We start from the raw sequence: 22,763 nt of genomic DNA on the forward strand, positions 1-22,763 counted from the left end.
CTTTGTTATATGAAAATTTGATAAGCATGTCATTTGTATTTAAATCAAATTCACTGGCAAAATATATTACTAGTAACTTCTTTCTAAGAAAGATGTATACTTAGTAGAAACAGCTTATAGCAACTACTTAGCTACTATGTACATTGTATATATTCTATAATATAGTATTTATCCATTGAAGACAATATTATTCTTCATTTGAAATAATTAGCTTTTCTTTCTGTGAACATTAACACATGCCTAGATGGTGCCTATTTTTGGCTCCTGTAGTCAACCACAGAAGATGGAAAATTATTAAAGTCTTTTGGCTTTTGACTTTATGCCTGTTGGATTAATATAAGAATACTAAATAAAAGGCCAAAATAATGTTTATTTTCCATATTGATAGAGATGCCAAAGAGATGAATGCTTAGGTAATACAATTATAGAATCCTTTCAGGTCTATCTTAGAAATCAATGTTAGATATACTTTTCTAGTTGTTAATTTAATTTCTTTCCAGAGGTATACTAAGCGAATAATTTACCATTTGATACTATGCATAAATTATTTGGCTATTAATGGTGACATTAAGTCAAATTGCTTTTCAAGTTAATGTGTTACTCAGTGATCCTCTATAAGAAAGGGTAATAGGGTAAAGAGCACATAATATAGTGAATATGGCTGCCAAAAAACCATTTTAATGCAACAATGCCATCAATGCAAATTTCCAAACTAAACAAAAAAGCTGCTCTGTTCTGTTAAAATGCCATAGGTTATATATTGAGAGCATCAGTGCTTAGCATGAATAATAGTTGAGTTTTTTTTCTTTAGATTCTCAATAAAGAAGGCAAATATTATTACTGACTTGTTTCAATTAATGTGATTTTTTTTTTCATCTTTAATAGTAGAGTTGTAGTCATGAAGAACTGGGTTCAAATCTTAATTCTGACTGTTGGAAAGTCAAGTAATTTTTCTGACTTGCAAAATGTGACGTAAGAACTGTAGAAGCTACCTCAGAGTGAAGCCTCAAATGAGATCAATCAATCAAGCTTTTATTAACTACTTATGTTCCAAGCACTATACTATGTGCCAACAATGAAAGAGTATAAAATGAAAAATATCTAGAACTAAATGAAAATTAAACAGTACCTTTCCTCAAGAACTTTATATTCTATTAGAAAATACATTGTCTATGCAATATGGAATATATATGCAAAACAAATACAAGGCACATTGAGGGGAAAGAGCTAATTAACATATTTAAAGTATTTTGTATTCTATAAATGGTGGGTATTTTTATTGGGCATAATCATAATATTCCAGTGCTCTTAATTAGGATTTTAAAAGGAAAAAAAAAAAAAGGAAGTCTTAGTTCTTGTATATAAATGCTATTAGTTACAAATGTAATTACTTGAATTTATTTTACTGGGGTTTGAAATTTTCCAGGTGTCATCAAGACCGCCCTTCCCAACATGGATAGAGAGGCTAAAGACCAGTATTTGCTTGTAATTCAAGCAAAGGATATGGTTGGGCAAAATGGAGGACTATCAGGGACTACGTCTGTCACAGTCACCCTTACTGATGTCAACGATAATCCACCCCGCTTTCCAAGAAGTAAGATACTTTACTAAATGATACTAATGCAGTATCTGCAACAATAATCTTTGTTTTGAGATGACTTGAATGTACAATAGAATATTTGAAAGGAGTATGTTAATGGCTCCCATGTTCCCACTGCCACGAAAATTATTACTAACTTACTTTGAATTGTGCTGTTATCAGTAATATGAATATTTAACTCCATGTAAATGATGATATAGGCTTATTAGGAAAGTCTAGATAATCATGTAATTAAAAATTTAAACTAGTTGAAAATATAAGAATTTTTTTTTTAGTTTAAATTCTCAGGATGGACAAATTTGGAACATAGCATTATGTGCTATAAATCACAAACTTTTTATTAGTGTTTCAATATTGTTTTATAACTGGTGGGTTTTGGGGATGAGGATATTAATAAGGTTCCTCCCCCCCTCCCCCAGGCTAACCAGAGTAGTTCTTGAACACAAAAATATTGGTCATCTCTGAGTCCATATTCAAAACCTTCCAGTTTAAGTGAATCCAATAGAGCTTATATTCCGTTGGAATCATTTTTCACATCACAGAGTTCTTCCTTGTCCCAATCATAGGGCCACATAAAAGATAGATTTTAGTAAAATATAATGTACTTGACTTGAATTAAATGCCATTTCTTCTATTACATCTATCATTTCATTTTCATATCCCATAAGGGTCTTTGAGTAATGAGCTTTAACTTTATTTTAGAAAAAGAAATTGTATATGGAACAATGAATGACTTATTTTAAGACAAAATTAATGTGTTAATGTTAATATTTTGTTTTTAATTTGATATTTTATACATTTATTTACCTGTTCATGTGCACTATATATTCTTTAAATACTTTAACCACATTCAGTATTTCAAAAGAAATCAGTCTAAAACCCAGAAAAGTGTGTGCCCTTAATTTATTTCTTTGAACCAAGGTAGCATTTAACTTAATCAAGGAAATGAAGGAGGAAATAACATACACACACACACACACACACACACACACACATACCCACTCCAGTTAGAGTTGGTTAACCACTTTGGGGAAGGGAAGGAGTAGATAGTGGTGTTCACATCTCTCTTTTTGCTCCCTTTTCATAATGTTTAAACTGTCAAGAAAAGTTAGAACAGTTAGTACTGTTAGAACAGTAGATTCTGAAATTACTTGGCCTAGAAAAAGAGAGGAATAAGATTGGACCAAAATAGTACTTCAAAGCTAATAATATCAAACAAAGAAATATTAAACAAATTTCATTTTTCCAGAACCTACCATTCCCAGCCATACAACCATGCTGTGCAACCATCCCTTCAGATAATACTCTTTGCTGTTCATTTCTACAAAAAATATCCTCTAAGATAGTCATATTCTCTATCATTAGAAAATATTTATAAATATCACAACATCTCCTATTAGTTTTGGAAAAAGAAACCTAGGAAAAAACTTTTAATATTGTTACTGGTGTCTTTTACAGGTTGAAATGAAAATGATTTCATAGTCTTTATTCCCATTATGTCTATAAGTGTTTCTTTTTTTCCTCTAAAACTAAAATAGTAAGAGTTAAGATTTAGTATTTGTCTAATTTCCATTGTGATGTTTGGCCATGGTAGTATGAATCTTCTCTGCTTAATGAATGATTCGTTATTTTTTAAAATCAAATAAAGCAAGATTTTTTATTGTTTATGTTCATTTACTGATTTTATACTTTAGATCTTCTTTCTATGACCTTTTTGATGTTGCTAAGTAAAAATTGGAATTTTGAAGATAATTAGTAAGGAAACCGAAGCTCATCTTACCAGTATGAAAAACTGAGGGAATACTTTTAGCAAGTTACAAATTCCAATGTTCAATCTTAGTGATTATTTATTCTTATCAATCAGCTTACTTTTTCTGTTTCCTCAACTTCCCACCCTGCTTGATTCTTTAAAAACAACAATAATAACAAAAACCCATAAATAATCCCCTAAAGAAAAATGGCAATAGGAAAAAGACATTTTTATGAGTTATAATTCTGTCTCCTAATGGAACTGAAATAGGATGTCAAAAGCAAAAGTAAAATGAGAAAAAAAAGGGAGTGAATGGTGATGCTTTTCTTAAAAAAAAAAAAAAAAAAAAAAAAGTTTTAAAGGAATGTCAGTTGGATCATCAACCTGTTCCAAAATCTATATCTATGAGTATATATATATATATATATATATATATATATATATATATATATTTATTTATAGATAGATAATTAAATGCAGTGGTCTTTCTTTCTATTTGTCACAATTAAATGACATTTTAATTCTGTTGATCAGAATAATTTTATGCTATTAAACAGAAACCCAAGCCAATTTCAGAAGATTATGCCTTATCTTTTTAAGTCTGTGAAATTAAATCCACCATCTTATCCTATATTAAATTAATTTCACCCATTGGTAGTAATCAAATCATTTACAATGCTTATATTTGTATATATCAGATCTGTAAAAGATAAGCTCTATCTACATCATTGTTTTCTTTCTTTAAAAACAAATAAAATAAATTATTTCATTAAACCAGAGATAAGAGTTTAGGTTTCTTCACTTACCTGTCAGTGGGTCATCTGTTTATGTTTTCAGATAGTGATTTGGTTTCCATTATAATCTTAGACATCAGATTTCTTAAAAATATGTAAGACTTCTAGCTCAACTAACTTATTTCTTCATCGCCTTACATATAATGAGATAAAAAAAAAAAAACAACAGCAGTAAATGAGCATAGACTGATAATTTTGATGTTGTTGCTGTTGTTTGTATAGGTTACTTTCTTAGTTATATACCTCCTGATAATAGAAGACAGTATTTTCAGTCCTTCTTTTAAATTTTGTAGGGTCTTACCAATACAATGTCCCAGAATCATTGCCTGTGGCATCAGTGGTGGCTCGAATTAAAGCTGCTGATGCTGATGTGGGACCAAATGCAGAAATGGAATACAAGATTGTGGATGGTGATGGCCTGGGAGTTTTCAAAATTTCTGTTGACAAAGATACACAGGAAGGAATCATTACTATTCAGAAGGTAATTTTTTTTTTTTTTTTGCTGGTTTTTTTTTGTTGTTTGTTTGTTTGTTTGTTTTATTTTTAAAGATAATAATATCATGAAAGAGAATTCTCCCAGTAAAAAGCAGGGTTTACCCTTGTTAGCATCTGCTAATTTCATCAGGGTTGTTCCCTGGGGATCTGTGAACTTTGTGTTTGTTTTAAATATTTTGATGATCATTTCCATACTAATGGTTTCCATTTTAATCCTTTGTTTTTTATTTCAATTTTTTTTTTTTTTCCTGCGGAGTCCATAGGATGAGATTGCTAAAAAGGATTCATGACACAAAATAAAATTAAGCATTCCTGTACTATATAATTTCAATTATTTCTTCAAGTTTCTTTCCCTCAAAGTGATCTATATTTGTTGCCAAATAATTTTAAGGCCTTGAATAACTTTATGTGCTACTGATTCCTCTGTTTCCTTCTCTAGTTAAATCTATAACTCTTATCTATAATGCTACAATAACTAGGATTGTTCAGAATTATGTTGTTCTTGAATGACCTACTGTCAGAGTCAAACTTCCACAGATATTAAATAATCTTTTAATTCTTTTCATCTTTTTCCATCTGAAACTCAAGATATTTCTCAATTATAGAACTTTACTCATGACAAAACTGTACTTTAGAAGTTGTGGTTTCATAATAATATAAGCATAATCCTTGATTCTTTGCATTTCCCTCTTATTAATAATATCATTTTCTAAAAGGATTTACCAGAATATTATTCCTGACGTGCCTAATTACATATTCCCAAATGCTTGACCTTGAAAGAAGAAGAGAAAACATACTGCACAAATTGTATAAAAGTGAAAAAAAAAAAATACAGTAGAAACTAATGTTAATGGATCATCCAATGCAATTCAGTTCAAAATATTTGTAAAGAATATGTAAAAATGCACATTTTTTGCAGTAGGTGTCATGAAGAAAAAAACAGATTAAAGTGTGTTAGTGATGATAAGTTGGGAAGAGAAACATACATAAATAATTATGATAAGGAGAATGAGTTAGGTAGTCAGGTAAGTGTTAAAGAGTTAGAAAGTTGTATGAGAAATGTAGAGGACAAAGAGAACACAGGGACCACATTAGCTCTGTGGCCTCTATTTAAAACATTTTCCCTTTAATAGTAATGCCAAGATATGTGATTTAAGGGACACAACCAAAGGTTCTTGTAATAACCTTAGGAGATTAGAAATGTACTCTAAACATTTATAATATGTTATATTTCTCATGTAATAACAGAATTAAATTATCTAGCTGAATAGTATTTATATAGTAACTGAAAATTTATGATTTATTCTTATATATTTAATCTCATAATTAAATATTTAAGTGTTAAATTTATATGCCTTTGGACATATAAAAGACATATATGCACATAATATGTTCACACATGCATATATACACATTTAATCATGGTGGCTAAATCTCTGGACTGTTGGAATTTTTTTCTTCTTTTTGTTTGTTTTCTTTTTTTTCCCAAGGTATAGTTCATAGAAATATGTTGAAAGTTTGAGTTTATACATTATGTTATTTATTTTAAACTGCATTTAAATGAAGACAAGGATTATTTGTCTTACTTGAGTTATTCTGCTTCCATAGTACAATATTTCTGTTTTTAATGAAAATTGTTATTACAAATAAACCCTGTCTTTACCTTTATTAACATATTCTGAAAAAAGCACAAGTAACTGTTCCGATTCTTATTAGAAAACCTGGTTTTAGGCAATAGTATTTTTTTTTAATTTTAATATCCTTTTATTTACAGGTTATATGTATGGGTAACTTTACAGCATTGACAATTGCCAAATCTCTTGTTCCAGTTTTTCCCTTCCTTCTCCCCACCTCCTCCCCCAGATGGCAGGATGACCAGTAGATGTTAAATATATTAAAATATAAATTAAATACACAATAAGTATACATGACCAAACTGTTATTTTGCTGTACAAAAAGAATCGGACTCTGAAATACTGTACAATTAGCCTGTGAAGGAAATCCAAAATGCAGGTGGGCAAAAATATAAGGATTGGGAATTCAATGTAATGGTTTTTAGTCATCTCCCAGAGTTCTTTCGCTGGGCGTAGCTGGTTCAGTTCATTACTGCTCCATTGGAACTGATTTGGTTCATCTCATTGCTGAGGATGGCCAGGTCCATCAGAATTGGTCATAATACAGTATTGTTGTTGAAGTATATAATGATATCCTGGCCCTGCTCGTTTCACTCAGCATCAGGTCATGTAAGTCTCTCCAGGCCTTTCTGAAATCATCCTGTTGGTCATTTCTTACAGAACAATAATATTCCATAATATTCATATACCACAATTTATTCAGCCATTCTCCAACTGATGGGCATCCACTCAGTTTCTAATTTCTGGCCACTACAAAGAGGGCTGCCACAAGCATCGTGCACATACAGGTCCCTTTCCCTTCTTTATGATCTCTTTAGGATATAAGCCCAGTAGTAACACTGCTGGATCAAAGGGTATGCACAGTTTGATAACTTTTCGAGCATAGTTCCAAATTGCTCTCCAGAATGGTGGGATGTGTTCACAGTTCCACCAACAACGTATCGGTGTCCCTGTTTTCCCACATCCCCTCCAACATTCCACATTATCTTTCCCTGTCATTCTAGCCAATCTAACAGATGTGTAGTGGTATCTCAGAGTTGTCTTAATTTGCATTTCTTGAATTAATAATGACTTGGAGCATCTTTTCATATGGCTAGAAATAGTTTCAATTTCTTTATCTGAGAATTGTCTGTTCATATCCTTTGACCATTTATCAATTGGAGAATGGCTTGATTTCTTATAAATTAGAGTCAATTCTCTCTATATTTTGGAAATGAGTCTTTTATCAGAACCTTTGAGTGTAAAAATATTTTCACAGTTTATTGCTTCCCTTCTAATCTTGTCTGCATTAGTTTTGTTTGTACAAAAACTTTTCAGTACAAAATTTCTATTTTGTAGTCAGTAGTGATCTCTAGTTCTTTTTTGGTCATAAATTCCTTCCTCTTCCACAGGTCTGAGAGGTAAACTATCCTGTGTTCCTCTAATTTATTCATAATCTCATTCTTTATGCCTAGGTCATGAACCCATTTTGACCTTATCTTGGTGTATAGTGTTAAATGTGGATCAATTAGGTAATAGTATTAAAAGAAAAATTATGAATGACTTAGCTATTCTCAGCAATACAATGATCCAAAACAATTTAAGCATTAATGATGAAGCATACTATGCACCTCTAGAGAAAGAATGAATATTGATTGAATAAAAACTGAGGGATGCTATATTTTGCTTTCTTTCATTTTTTTCTTTTAAGTCATCTTGGACAAAATGACTAATAAGGAAATATTTTACATAATTGCACATGTATAACCTATATATGATTCTTATCATCTCAGGGAAGAATAGGGCATGGAGGAAGGGAGGGACAGAATTTGGGAATTCACAACTTTAAATACTTTAGTACATGTGGATCCTTTTCTCTCTTTTATATTCTCTTTGGGATACAGAACTAGTAATGGCATTGCTGGATCAAACAATATGCACAGTTTTATAGCCCTTTGGGCAGATTTCCAAATTGCTCTTCAGAATGGCTGGATTAGTTCATCAGTCCACCAACAGTGCTTTTGTGTCCCAGTTTTCCCACATTTCCTCCAACATCCAACATTTTCCTTTTTTTGTTGATATCCACACAATGTTGCTGTCACTGTGAATTGTGTTTTAGTGTTTCTGTTCACTTCATTCAGCATCAGTTCATGTAAAGTCTTACCAGGTTTTTCTGCAGTCTGCCTGATCTTCATTTCTTGTGGACAAATATTATTCCATTACATTCATATATTACAATTTGTTCAGTCATTCCTCAATTGATGGATATCCCCTTGATTTCCTATTCTTTCCTACCACAAAGAGAGCTGCTATAAACATTTTTGTATAAGCACCACTCTGATTCTCAGCCAGTATCAGATTATTTTGATGATTACAGTTTTATAATAAAATTTGAGATCTAGTACAGCTAGATCATTTTCTTTCCCATTTTTAAAATTATTTCCCTTGATAATCTGAAGCTTTTCTCTCAAATGAATTTTGTCTTTTTTTTTTCTTGCACTATGAGTTTTTGATAATTTGATTGGCATGGCACTGAATAAATAGGTTAATATAGGTAAAATTAAATTTATTTTATTTGCCTGATCTAACCATGAACAGTTGATATTTTTTCCACTTGTTTATATCTGACGTTATTTTTTGTGAAAAATGTTTTATAGTTGTCTTGGCAAATAGACTTGCAAATATTTTATATTGTCTTTAGTTATTTTAAATTGAATTTTTCTTTCTATCTTTTGCTGCTGGACTTTGATAGTAATATAGAAATATCTATGATTTATGTGAGTTTATTTTATATCCTGCAACCTTACTAAAGTTAAAATTTCAAGCAATTTTTAATGGATTTTCTAGGATAGTCCAAATATACCATCATATCATCTGCAAAGAATGATAGTTTTGTTTGCTCGTTGCTTATTCTAATTTCTTCAGTTTTTTTTCTTCTCTTATCGCTAAAGCTAACATACAATAATGTTAAATAAAAGTGATAACTGGCATTCTTGCTTTGGTCTTGATTATTTTAGGAAAGCTTCTAACATATCACTATTATACATAATGTTTTTGTTGTTTTTAGATAATATCATTTTAAGGTAATCTTCATTCATTCCTATGCTCTCTAGTGTTTTTAAAAGAAATAATACTGTGTTTTGTCCAAGGATTTTTTTCTGTATCACTTGAAATAATGAAATGATATCTGTTTGTTTTGTTATTGATGTGGTCAGTTATTCTAATATTGAACCTTCCCTGCAATCCTGGTATGAAATTTCTCTGGTCATAGTTTATGATCTTTGTTATGTATTGCTGTGATTTCTTTGCTAATATTGTATTTTACATTTTTGCATCAATTTTCAATGGTGAAATTGGTCTGATATTTTTTCTCTGTTTTGGCTCTTCCTGGTTTTGGTATCATTGCCAGATTTGTGTCTTAAAAAGAATTTGATAAAACTTCTTTGCATGTTTTTTTTCAAATAGTTTATATTTTATTGGGATTAAATGTTCTTTAAATATTTGTTAGAATTTGCTTGTGAATCCCTCTGGTCCTGGACTTTTTTTCTTAGTAAGGTCATTGATTGCTTCTTCAGTTTTTTTTTTTTTTCTAAAATTAGGTTATTTAGGAATTGCACTTTTTTTCTTCTGTTAATTTGGGTAATTTATATTTTTGTAGATATTCATAAAATTCATTTATATTGTCAAATTTATTGACACATAATTGGGTAAAATATCTTCTAGCAATTGTTTTATTTTTAGTTAGTTTACTATTTCATTTTTGATACTAGTAATTTGGTTTTCTTTTTTTTTAGATCAAATGAATCAATGTTTTTTTTCTTTTTTATTGCTTTTTTCTCACATAAAACCGGCTTCTGGTTTTATTTATTAGTTCAATGGTTTTCTTAATTTCTCCTTTGAGTTTCAGGATGTTCAATTCAGTATTTAACTGGAGATTTTTAATTTGTTCATTTGTAAGATTTTGTTTTGAATTTGCAGGCCCAATTCATTATCTACATTTTTTCTATTTTATTGTTGTACACAATTAGAGATATATATTTTCTGCTAAGAACTACTTTGACTGTATCCCATAAATTTTACCATGTTGTGTCATAGTCATTATTTTCTTTAACAAAATTATTGATTGGTTTAATGATTAGTTCTCTGATCTACTCTTTTAAGGATTAGATTATTTAATTTCCATTCTCTTAATCTTATTCACTGAATGTAATTTTTAGTACATTATGATATGAAAATGATTTGTTTTTCATTTTTGCTTTTCTCCATTTGGTTATGAGGTTTTAATGTGCTAATACATGGACAATTTTTGTTTAGATGGTGAAAAAAGGTACTGTTCTTTCTATTCCCATTCACTTTTCTTCAGAGATCTATCATATCTAGCTTTTCCCGAATTTTGCTTAGCTTCTTAACTTCTTTCTTGTTTACTTTTTTGGTTAAATTTATTTAGATCTGATAGGGAACATTGAGATCCCTCACTAATATAGTTTTATCTCTTTTTTTCCTAGAATTCATTTAGCTTCTGCTTCAAAAGTTTAGCTGCCATACCATTTGGGGCACATATGTTCATTATTGATATGACTTCATTGTATATGGTATCTTTCAGCTATATAGTTTCCTTGTTTGTCTTTTAATTAGATCTGTTTCTGCTTTTACTTTGAGATCATGATTACTACCACTGCTTATATTTCTTCAGCTAAAGCATAATAGTTTCTGTTCCAGCCCATTTATTTTACTTTGTATGTGTATGTATCTCTGCTTCAAATGTTTCTTGTAAACAATAGTTTGTAGGATTTTGGTTTTTAATCCATTCTACTATCTACTTCTATTTAAAGGATGAGTTCATCCCATTACCATTTATAATTATGATAACTGTGTATTTTTCTCTGTGCTATTTTTCATTTTTTATCCCCTTCTCTTTTTTACCCTCCATGCTTTCTCTTCTCACAAGTTTTGTTGTTGTTGTTTTGTTTTTGTTTTTACTTTTGATCATTGCTTTTCCCAATATACCCTCCCATGTATGCCTCCCTTCCCTCTTCTACTATTCCCTTCCCTTTTACTTCATTATAGGGTAAGATATTTTTCTCTATCCAATTGAGTGTATATGTTATTTTCTCTTTAAGTCAATTTTGATGAGAGTAAGGTTTAATATATGCTCTCTGACCCCACCCGCAACCTAAATCTTTACTTTCATTATAAAAGCTTTTCATGTCTTTTTTTTTTATGTGAGATAATTTTTATCCTTCAATCTCCTGCCCTTTTTCTAGAGCTATTTTCTTTATTACGCCTTTCCTCTCAACTTAACCTTATATTCACAACCTCTGCTATGTATATTTCATCTAATTGATCTTATAGTAATAAAGTTGTTCAGAGTTACATATATTATTTTGCTATATAGAAATACAAGTGATTTGACCTTATTCAATTTTTTTATGTTTTTTTTCTTGTTTAAAACATTTCCCTTGAGTCATATTTGGAAGTCATTTTTTTTTCAGCTCTGTTCTTTTAATTAGAAATGCTTGAAAGTCTTTTACTTTGTTAAATATCCATTTTCCTGTTCAGGATTATTTTTAGTTTTGCTTAGTTGTAATTTTAACTCCCTTGCTTTCCAATATATCATACTCTAAAACCTCCTGTTGTTCTTTAATATAGAAACTGCTACATTCTGTGCAGTTCTAACTATAGCCACACAATATTTGAACTGTTTCTTTTTGGCTGCTTATAACACTTTCTCTTTGATCTCTAAGCTCTGGTTCCAGGGAATTTTCATTTTGGTATCTCTTTCAGGCAGTGATCAGTGGATTCTTTCAGTTTCTATTTTGCTTTCTGACTGATTTATTAGGGCAATTTCCTTTGATAATTTCTTGAAAGGTATTGTCCATCTCTTTAAAAATGATGGCTCTCATGTAGTTGCTGATCTGCTTAAGAGGTGGGACCCTGTTGCTTGCTTGCTAAGGAAACAGGCTCTTTCTGGGATGGGCCCCAGTAGAATATTCTCACTGTTGACCATCCCTGGTAGGGATTTCACTGCAATGGAGTGAAAACTTCAAGTGGAACTATTCACTTTCCTAGAGGCCTGATAGTTTGCAGGAGGGCAGAACTTTGCTAGTAGATTGCTCTAAGTGCCAAGTCCTGCAGGCTCCCAGCTCTGAGGCTAGCTGCTTTTTCTTTTTGATCTCCTTCTCCACTCTCTAATAAACTAGGCCTTTCCTGTCAGATTGGTAAATTGCTTCCCTGTTCTTTTGACCAATTCTAAGGTGGTTTTCTATTTGTTTGGAGGGAATTTGGGGAGGGCTTCAAGAGGGTTCCTTCTGCACTTGTCTTGACATCAGAAATCCTCAACTTTTACATTTTAATAAAAAAAAGGCCATGTTTTAATCTTTTGCTTATAGATTAGGATCCAAATTACATAGAGTGAAGGACATTAGCAAAATGGAGAAAAAAATAAATTAAATTTTCTAAAAATTGATTGAAAAATAGTTGTCTTTGTTATTAAAATCAATTGTGAAATGAAAAATTCATTCAAAAAGCTGAACAGTTTATTTTAATTGAGTAGTATTTGGTAGCTTATAAAAATATGGGTTTAGTGATGAAAAAGTTAACTAAAAATTGGAGATATATAAAGTAGAGGATTGATCATGAGAGTTCCCAGATTAGTTTGATAAAGAGTTTAGAAGATTGCTAGCCTTTGTTTGGATCTCTGGCCATATATCCCTCTGGACAGTGCGTTTAGCTCTTGGGCTGTTCTTTAAGTCTGGATCTCTGTGACTGGGGATACAGTGACTAGTTTGAATTATTCTAGGACAGAGCACACTCTTAGATATTGAAATTATTAAATAAATTAAATATACATATATACATATTTATATATTTACATAGAGAAATATACTTGCAAACTTGGAATTTTTATCTTTTTTGTAAGAAATAATAGTGCAGGGAGCCAAGATGGCAGAGAAGACACACGCGACTTTCTAAGCTCTTCTCTTACCCTCTTTATCAATATTATATCGAGCCTCAAAAATAGTCTTGACTGCTACAATTCGTAAAGATAAGAAGTAGAACAACTCACCGGCCGAAGAAAATCCTGCAGTCCGCCAAAAGGTTGGTTCTGGGGCCAGGGGAGATCTGGCATGACTGGAGAGAAATTAGGTCTGAGGAGAGTCTCAAACTGAGGGTGAAAGCATCTAGATCTCAGCCAGCGACAGCCCCAACCCGTCATGCAATGGGCTTTTCCTTTGGGCAGTTGTGATCCTGCACAGCAGGAGGACACAGCCAGGTTAGCTCAATCTGCACAGTGGGGAGCCTGGCTTGGGCCATAAGAGCTTTCAGGGCCGATTGCATTGGCAGAGACACTGGGGCAGAGTCTGGGCGTCTGCGGTCAGCTGCTCAATACTCACAGTCCCACAAGAGAGTCCGGCCTGGGGCAGTGACACTTTCACCCTTAGTCTCTAGCCGAGGGCAATGCTAACCTCACTCAGCCCTACTAAGCCATTTGATAGCTCGGCCAATCCTGAATCCACTTCCTGTTGGGGAAGGAAAACTCTCACTCAGAGCACCCCATACCCTCGGAGCGAGAATTGGTTTAAATCTTTCCTGCATCTGCAGAAGAGTTGGCTAACCCCTTGCCTAGGAGACCTACCCTAAAGGCTTTAAAACATGAATAAAAGATGAAAAGAACGATGGACAGCTTCTATGCAGAAAAGAGCAGGTCAGCAAACCTGAAGAGACTCTCAAACAGCAACATATGCATCAGACTGTCCTCCTTGCATGATGCTCTCATAGAAGAGACCATTAAAAGTCTCAAAGAGAGTTAGAAGATAAATGGGGAAAGGAAAGAGAAGCCTTACAAGAAGAGCAACAACTATCCCTGAAATACTGAATTGAAAAGCTAAAAAATTCCAGGAAGTGCAGGAAACAAAATTAGTGAATTGAAAAATAAAAATCTCAGGAAAGTAAGAATTGTGAATTGGAAAAATAAAGAATCACTAGAAAGTAGGATTGTGAACTGGAAAAGACAAAGAACTCCAAGAAAGTAGGATCCGTGAATTGAAAAGACAAAGAATCTCAAGAAAGTAGGATCTGTGAATTGGAAAAGAAAAATAATTCACAAAGAAAAAATTAGTGAAATGGAAAAAATTCTCCAAGACCAAAACAATACATTCAAAAACCAATTGGACATATACAGAAAGAAGTAAAAAGCTAATGAAGAAAAATAATTCTTTAAAAGTAGAACTGAACAAATTGAAACTAATGATGCATTGAGACAGCAAGAATCAGTCAAGCAAAACAAAAAATGACAAACTGGAAAACCATGAATTATCTACTTGCAAAAACGACAGACTTGGAAAAATAGATCTAGGAGAGATAATCTGAGGATTATTGGACTTCCGAAAACTATGATGAAAAAAAGAGCCTAGATACTATTTTACAAGAAATCATCAAAGAGAACTGCCCAGATGTAATAGAATCAGAAGGTAAAATAGGCATTGAAAGAATCATCGAACACCTTCGAAAGAAACCTAAAATAAAAACCCCAAGAATATTGTGGCACAATTTCAGAACTATCAGATTAAGGAAAAATTTTACAAGCAGCCAAAAACCATTTAAATACCAAGGTGCCACAATAAGGATCACCCAAGATCGCTGCCTCTACATTAAAGGAAAGAAGGGCCTGAATATGATATCTGAAAGGCACAAGAACTTGAGATGCAGCCAAGAATAAACTACCCAGCTAAGACTGAGCATTTTCTTCCAGGGAAGAAGATGGACATTTAATGAAACAAATGAATTCCATTTGTTTCTGAAGAAAACACAGAATTAAACAAAAAATTTGATCTCAAGCATAGAACTCAAGAGATGCAGAAAAGGTAAAAATAACTCTTGAGAATTGTATTTCTGTTGTGGATATAAAAAAAATACATGTACAATTTGATTGTACTGATATAACATAAAAAAGGAAGTAGATATGGAAAAGGGATGATGGCAGAACAAGGTGGGAAGGAGGGATAAAAAGAGGGAAACCACATCCCACAAAGAGGCTAAGAAACTTATCATACTGAGGGAATTTAGAGAGGGAGGAACATTGTGTGAATCTTACTCTCATCAGAGTTGGCTCAAAAGAAAAATAAGTGACATTTGTTTTAGAGAAAATTCTCTACCTCCTATAAAACGGGGAGAGGAAAAGGAAAAGAAAAAGATAATAAGGAAGGAAGGGAAAAGACTCAAAGGGGGAGAGGGAGGGATTATAAAGAGGATAAGCTATCGTGATACAAGAGGGGTACATAAGTTTAAAAGGGGGAAGAGGGTTGGGGAGGCAAGAATAAGTAAAGCACAATCCGGGTTTTAAGATGGCAGGAAATACAGATTTAGTAATTCTAACCGTAAATGTGAATGGATGAACTCCCCATAAAGAGGAAGCAGATAGCAAGAACTGGATCAAAAGTCAGAACCTACAATATGTTGTTTACAAGAAACACATTTAAAAGGGATACATATAGAGTAAAAGGTAAAGGCTGGAGCAAAATCTATTATGCTTCAGGTGAAGTCAAAAAGAGGGTTGCCATCCTTATCTCAGATCAAGCAAAAGTAAAAATTGATCTAATTAAAAGAGATAAGAAGGAAACTACATCCTGCTAAAGGAGTAACATAAACAACGAAGCAATATCAATAGTAAAATATATGCACCAAGTGGTATGGCACTCAGCTTCCTAAAGGAGAAGTTAAAGAGAGCTTGTCAGAAGAAATAGACAACAAAACTGTAATAGTAGGAGATCTCAACCTTGCACTCTCAGAATTCAGACAAATCAAACCACAAAACAAATAAGAAAGAAATTAAAAAGTAAAATAGAATATTAGAAAAATTAGGTATGTTGGATCTTTGAGAAAATTGAATGGAGATAGAAGGGAATATACTTTCTTCTCAGCAGTTCATGGAACCTATTCAAAATTGACTCATATATTAGGACATAAAGACCTCAAAATTAAATGCAAGAAAGCAGAAATAGTAAATGCTTTCTTTTCAGATCATGATGCAATAAAAACTACATTCAACAAAAAGTTAGGGAAATAGACCAAAAAGTAATTGGAAACTAAACACAAGTCATCTTAAAGAATGATTGGGTGAAGCAGCAAATTATAGATACAATTAATAATTTCACTCAAGATAATGACAATGATGAGACATCATACCAAAATTTGTGGGATGCAGCCAAAGGGTAATAAGAGGAATTTTATATCCTTAGAGGCTTACTTGAATAAAACAGAGAAAGAAAAGATTAATGAATTGGGCTTCAACTAAAAAACTAAAAAGACCAAATTAAAACCCCAATCAAATACTAAATTGGAAATTCTAAAATTAAAGGAGAAATTAAAAAATTGAAAGTAAAAAACTATTGAACTAATTAATAAAACTAAGAGTTGGTTCTAGAAAAAGCCAATAAAATAGATAAGCCTTTGGTAAATCTGATTAGAAAAGGAGGGAGGAAAATGAAATTAGTAGTCTTAAAAATGAAAAGGAGAACTTTCCACCAAGGAAGAGGAAATTAGAGAAATAATAAGGAGTTATTTTGCTCAACTTTATGCCAATAAATTTGATAACCTAAGTGAAATGGATGACTACCTCCAAAAATATAGACTTCCCAGACTAACAGAGGAGGAAGTAAATTGATTGAATAGTCCCATTTCAGAAAAGAAATAGAACAGGCAATTAAACAACTCCCTAAGAAAAAATCCCCAGGACCAGATGGATTTACATGTGAATTTTACCAAACATTTAAAGAACAATTGGCCCCAATGCTATATAAATTATTTGATAAAATAGGGAATGAAGGAGTCCTACCAAATTCCTTCTATGACACTAGACATGCTATGATACCTAAACCAGGTAGGCTGAAAACAGAGAAAGAAAATTATAGACCAATCTCCCTAATGAATATTGATGCTAAAATCTTAAATAAGATATTAGCAAAAAGACTACAGAAAATCATCTCCAAGATAATACACTATGATCAAGTAGGATTTATACCAGGAATGCAGGGCTGGTCTCAATATTAGGAAAACTATCAATATAATTGGCCATGTTAATAACCAAATTAACAAAACCATATGATCATCCTCAATAGATGCAGAAAAGCATTTGATAAAATCCAACATCCATTCTATTAAAAACACTTGAGAGTATAGGAATAAATGGACTTTTCCTTAAAATAATCACAGCATCTATTTAAAACCATCAGTAAGCATCATATGTAATGGAGACAAACTGCAACCATTCCCAATAAGATCTGAGTGAAACAAGGTGCCCACTATCACCGTTACTATTTAATATTGTATTAGAAACGCTAGCCATAGCAATAAGAGCTGAGAAAAAGATTAAAGGAATCAAGAATAGCAATGAGAAGCAAATTATCACTCTTTGCCGATGACATGATGGTATACTTAGAGAACCCCAGAGATTCTGCTAAAAGTTATTAGAATAATCCACAACTTTAGCAAAGTTGCTGGTTATAAAATAAACCCACATAAGTCATCAACATTCTTATATATCACTAACAAAATCCAAAGTCAGAGTTACAAAGAGAAATTCCATTTAAAGTAACTACTGATAATATAAAATATTTAGGAATCTATCGCCAAGGAAATTCAGAAACTTTATGAGCAAAATTATAGACCAATTTTCACACAAATTAAGTCTGCTTACTAACCAATTGGAAAAATATTAAATGCTCTTGGATAGGTGAGCAAATATAATAAAGATGACAATATTACCTAAACTAATCTATTTATTTAACGGCTATACCAATTAGACTCCCAAAAACTATTTTAATGACCTAGAAAAATAACAAAAAGTTCATATGGAAAAACAAAAGGTCAAAGAATTTCAAGGGAATTAATGAAAAAAATCAAATGATGGTGGCTTAGCTGTACCAAGATCTAAAATTATATTATAGAGCAGCAGTTACCAAAACTATTTGGTATGACTAAGGAATAGATTAGTTGATCAGTGAATAGATTAGGTTCAAGGACAAAACAGTCAACAAATATAGCAACCTAGTCTTTGACAAACCCAAAGATCCCAGCTTTTGGGATAAGAACTTACTGTTTGATAAAAATTGCTGGGAAAATTGAAACTAATATGGCATAGAAACTAGGCATTGATCCATACTTAACGCTGACACCAAGATAAGGTCAAAATGGGTTCAATGACCTAGGACATAAAGAATGAAATTATTAATAAATTAGAGGAACATAGGATAGTTTACCTCTCAGACCTGTGGAAGGGAAGGTCTTTATGACCAAAGCAGAACCTAGAGATCATTACTGATCACAAATAGAAAATTCGATTATACAAACTGAAAAGTTTTTGACAAACAAAACTAATAGCAGACAAGATTAGAAGGAAGCAATAAACTGGGAAAATATTTTTACAGTCAAAGGTTCTTGATAAAGGTCTCTCATTTCCAAATATATAGAGAATTAACTCTAATTTACAAAAAATCTACCCATTCTCCAATTGAAAAATGGTCAAAGGATATGAACAGACAATTCTCAGATGAAGAAATTTGAAACTATTTCTAGTCATATGAAAAGATGCTCCAATGTCATTATTAATCAGAGAAATGCAAATTAAGACAACTCTAAGATACTACTACACACCTGTCAGATTGGCTAAGATGACAGGAAAAAATAATGATGATTGTTGAGAGGGATGCGGGAAAACTGGGACATTGATGCATTGTTGGTGGAGTTGTGAACGAATCCAACCATTTTGGAGAGTTTGGAACTATGCTCAAAAAGATTATCAAACTTTATACCCTTTGATCCAGCAGTGTTACTACTGGGATTATATCCCAAAGAGATTATAAAGAAGGGAAAGGGACCTGTATGTGCATCGAATGTTTGTGGCAGCCCTTTTGTAGTGGCTAGAAACTGGAAACTGAATGGATGTCCATCAGTTGGAGAATGGGTAGAATAAATTGTGGTATATGAAAATTATGGAATATTACTGTTCTGTAAGAAATGACCAACAGGATGATTTCAGAAAGGCCTGAGAGACTTACATGAACTGATGCTGAGTGAAATGAGAGACCAGGAGATCATATATACTTCAACAACAATACTAGATGATGACTCAGTTCTGATGGATCAGGCCATCCTCAGCAACTGAGATCAACCAAATCATTTCTAATGGAGCAGTAATGAACTGAGCTAGCTATGCCCAGAAAAATAACCTGGGAGATGACTAAAACCATTACATTAAATTCCAATCCCTATATTTATGCACACATGCATTTTTGATTTCCTTCACAAGCTAATTCTACAATAATTCAGAGTCTGATTCTTTTTGTACAGCAAAATAATGTTTTGGTCATGTATACTTATTGTGCATCTAAGTTATATTTTAATATGTTTAACATCTGCTGGTCATCCTGCCATCTAGGGGGGGGGGGGGGTAAAAGGTGAAAAATTGGAACAAGGGTTTGGCAATTGTTAATGCTGTAAAGTTACCATGTATAAATCCTGTAAATAAAAGGCTATTAAATAAAAAAAAAAAAAAAAAAGAAATAATAGTGCAACACAGCTCCCTCAGGACAAGGAGATAGTAAGGTTATGAATATTGGAACAGCTTGTTGATACATATTTTTGTATATATGGATGTGTGTTTACATATATATTTGTATATAGAAATGTATAAACATACATGTACACATATATAGCTATATAAATATATGCATATACACACAAACACACACATATACACAGAGAATAGATGCATATATTCTTTTACCCACATAGCCCATGAAGAAAATACCTATAATCTAAATATTTGGACTTAGCACTGAAGAGAAAGTGGTAAAAGCACTCATATATTTTTCTCATCTATGTGACAGCCTTGGAGAGGAGAATCAGTTGCTCCAAGGTGTAAGAGTTCCTGAATCTCAGATTTTTGAATAACTTCCAGCCCTCTTCTAATCTTTCTTGTTTCTTTATACTTTAGTCCCTTCCATGCATGCTGGAGTCTATTAGTTGATCTGTGATTCCTCACTCACAACACCCAGTTTCTCTTCTCTGTATCTTTGGCCTAGCTATCTTCCATAATTAGAATTCTCTCCCTACTAACTTTCATCTCTTGGATTCCTGGCTTCCTTCAAAGTTCAACTCAAAAGTCATATAGTTAAAGATGCTTTTCTGAAGACTTATCCCTAGGCCACCGAGAGCTAGAGCAATCCCCTCTAAGTTTAGTTTTCCATCTACTCATATGTGTATGTATGTATCACAAACAGATGTATATATTCTCATTTGAAATTTTAATTTTAACTCTTTGAAGGCAGGGATAATTTTTGGTTGCTTGTGCTTTTCTTTTTCTTTCATTGTATTTCCAGTTCTTAGAAAAGTCTTGGACACATAGCAACCACTTAATAATTCCTTTTTGGCTAACTGATTAGAGGAGAAATGAATTATTGGATAGTTAGAGTCTCTCTTTGGTGATTCAGAGTATGGATGTAACCTCTATAGTATAGGGACACTTAAAAGAGGTGAGGATTTTAGGCAAAGAAAATTATTTCATATTGAGTTTGAGAAAACTCCAGGAAATCTAGTTCATAATAATCACTAGATTAGGGCTGGGGAAAAAGGCTTTAGATCTGAGAATCATTTGAAAATATAAATAATTGGATTAATCCTTATCAATCTTTAGAGTCATAGAAAAAGAAGTATAATTATTAATAAGACTGGGAGTCCAATTACAATGGATTGGTAAATGGAGGTAAGACAGTATAAATAAAAAGCATAGAGTTTTTGACAGATAGTGAAATTGGAGTATATTTTGAGGGGATAGTGGAGTCAAATGAAGTTTCCCAAGGATGGGGGAAATTTGGCCATGTCTGAAGGTAGCAAGAAGTGAAAGGTTGGAAAGTAAAGAGCAAAAGGGAATGATTGAAGGAGAAAGTTCTTGGATAATACAGGAGCAGATTGGATTAAGAGTAAAAGTAGAGAGATTGGTGGTGGCAGTTACAGAAGCCACTTCATCCTCTGAAAATTTGTTGAAGGGAGATGCTGAGGCTATTTGAAATATAGAAAATAACATAAATAACTAAAGCTGGAAATACAAATCAATAATATATATGACAAGTATTTGTCTTTTTTTTTTTTGCTTTTTAAAATTTACTTAATAGTGTTTTATTTTTCCAATTATATGTGAAGATAGTTTTCCACATTCCTTTTTATTTAGTTCCAATTTTTTTTCTGTCCCTCCCATACTTCCTCCTTCTCAAGACAGTAATGAATTTGATGTGGGTTACACAAGTTCTATCATTTAAAATAGATTTCCATATGAGTCATGTTGTGAAAGAAAGAACAAAAGGGGAAAAAAAAAACACAAGAATGAGAAAGCAGAGAAACAAAAAACCAAAAGGTTGTTAAGGACCACACCTAAGTGTAATGGGCTGAAGCTGAGCAGATGCACTGAGGTCCTAGACTTAAGGCTAATTACCAGTTGGACAATACTCTCTCAATATATGCTTGAAGAAAGAATGGCCCTGCCCACTCTCTGTGCAAGTTTGAAGTGTTGTATAGGAGATTGGGTAGAAGATTTGGTGGGTGGAGCATTCTCTTTCACCTCCACAAAGAATAAAGATCAAGGACTTTTTGCTTATCCTGACTCTCCTGATTTTAAAATACCTTGGGTGCTAAATGCAGTCATCACACCTGAGTACGAAGGGGCAGGTCAGTTTTCCTATGACCTCCACTGCTGTGAATCATAAAACACTTGAAGGAATTACAAATTGGCTTTTACTGAAATAGATGTTACTTTTGAATTAGGAATGAAATAAATCAGAGGCAAGAAGGAAGAGGAGAGAGGTCAGAGAATGCAACTGCCTTTTGGTCTCCTTGTATTGTTATTATCCTCTCATATGCAGGGATCAATTCTGCTGGTCAGAATTAGGTCCCCAGCAGCCATTAGCAGATGACTCGCATAACAAATGGCATCCAATGTGGAGCACAAGAAACACAAGAAACAAAGAAGCTGCAGCACTGGAGAGCTGTTCAGGAGTAGGATTCTCCCAGGAGTGTTCCTTTGATTCACAGTCCCTATCTTTGGATGCAGATGACAGTTTTCATTCCAAGTGTATTGAAATTCCCTTGGATCACTGTGTTACTGAGAAGAGTTAAGTCTATCATGATTGATCATCACCTAATCTTTCTGTTACTTTATACAATATTCTCCTGGTTCTGTTCACTTCACTCTGCATCAGTTCATATAAGTCTTTCGAGACTTTTCTGATATCAGCTTGTTGGTCATTTTTATAGAATGATAATATTCCATTACATTCATATACCATAACTTATTCAATGATTTCCCTAATTGATAGGCATCCACTTAATTTCCAATTCCTCACCACCACACAAAAAAGCTGCTAGAAACAGTTTTGTATATCTGGGTTCTTTTCACTCTTTTATAATCTTTTTGAGATACAGACCTAATAGTGGTGTTGCTGGCTCAAAGGTTTTATAGT

General features: G+C 32.6%; 1 protein-coding gene across 2 annotated transcripts in view; it reads left to right on the top strand.

Annotated features, from left to right (window-relative positions):
* CDH7 (cadherin 7) overlaps positions 1–22,763 on the top strand; it is a 212,836-nt gene that overhangs the window by 88,981 nt on the left and 101,092 nt on the right. For both annotated transcript variants that reach the window (XM_003760086.3, XM_031946685.1), the window contains exons 5-6: positions 1,427–1,594; positions 4,438–4,625. In XM_003760086.3, the coding sequence (XP_003760134.1) occupies positions 1,427–1,594; positions 4,438–4,625 (356 nt within the window). The remainder of the gene's footprint in view (positions 1–1,426; positions 1,595–4,437; positions 4,626–22,763) is intronic.

This window comes from Sarcophilus harrisii, chromosome 1 (genome assembly GCF_902635505.1).
Source record: "Sarcophilus harrisii chromosome 1, mSarHar1.11, whole genome shotgun sequence".
In the NCBI taxonomy this organism is placed as follows: Eukaryota; Metazoa; Chordata; class Mammalia; order Dasyuromorphia; family Dasyuridae; genus Sarcophilus; species Sarcophilus harrisii.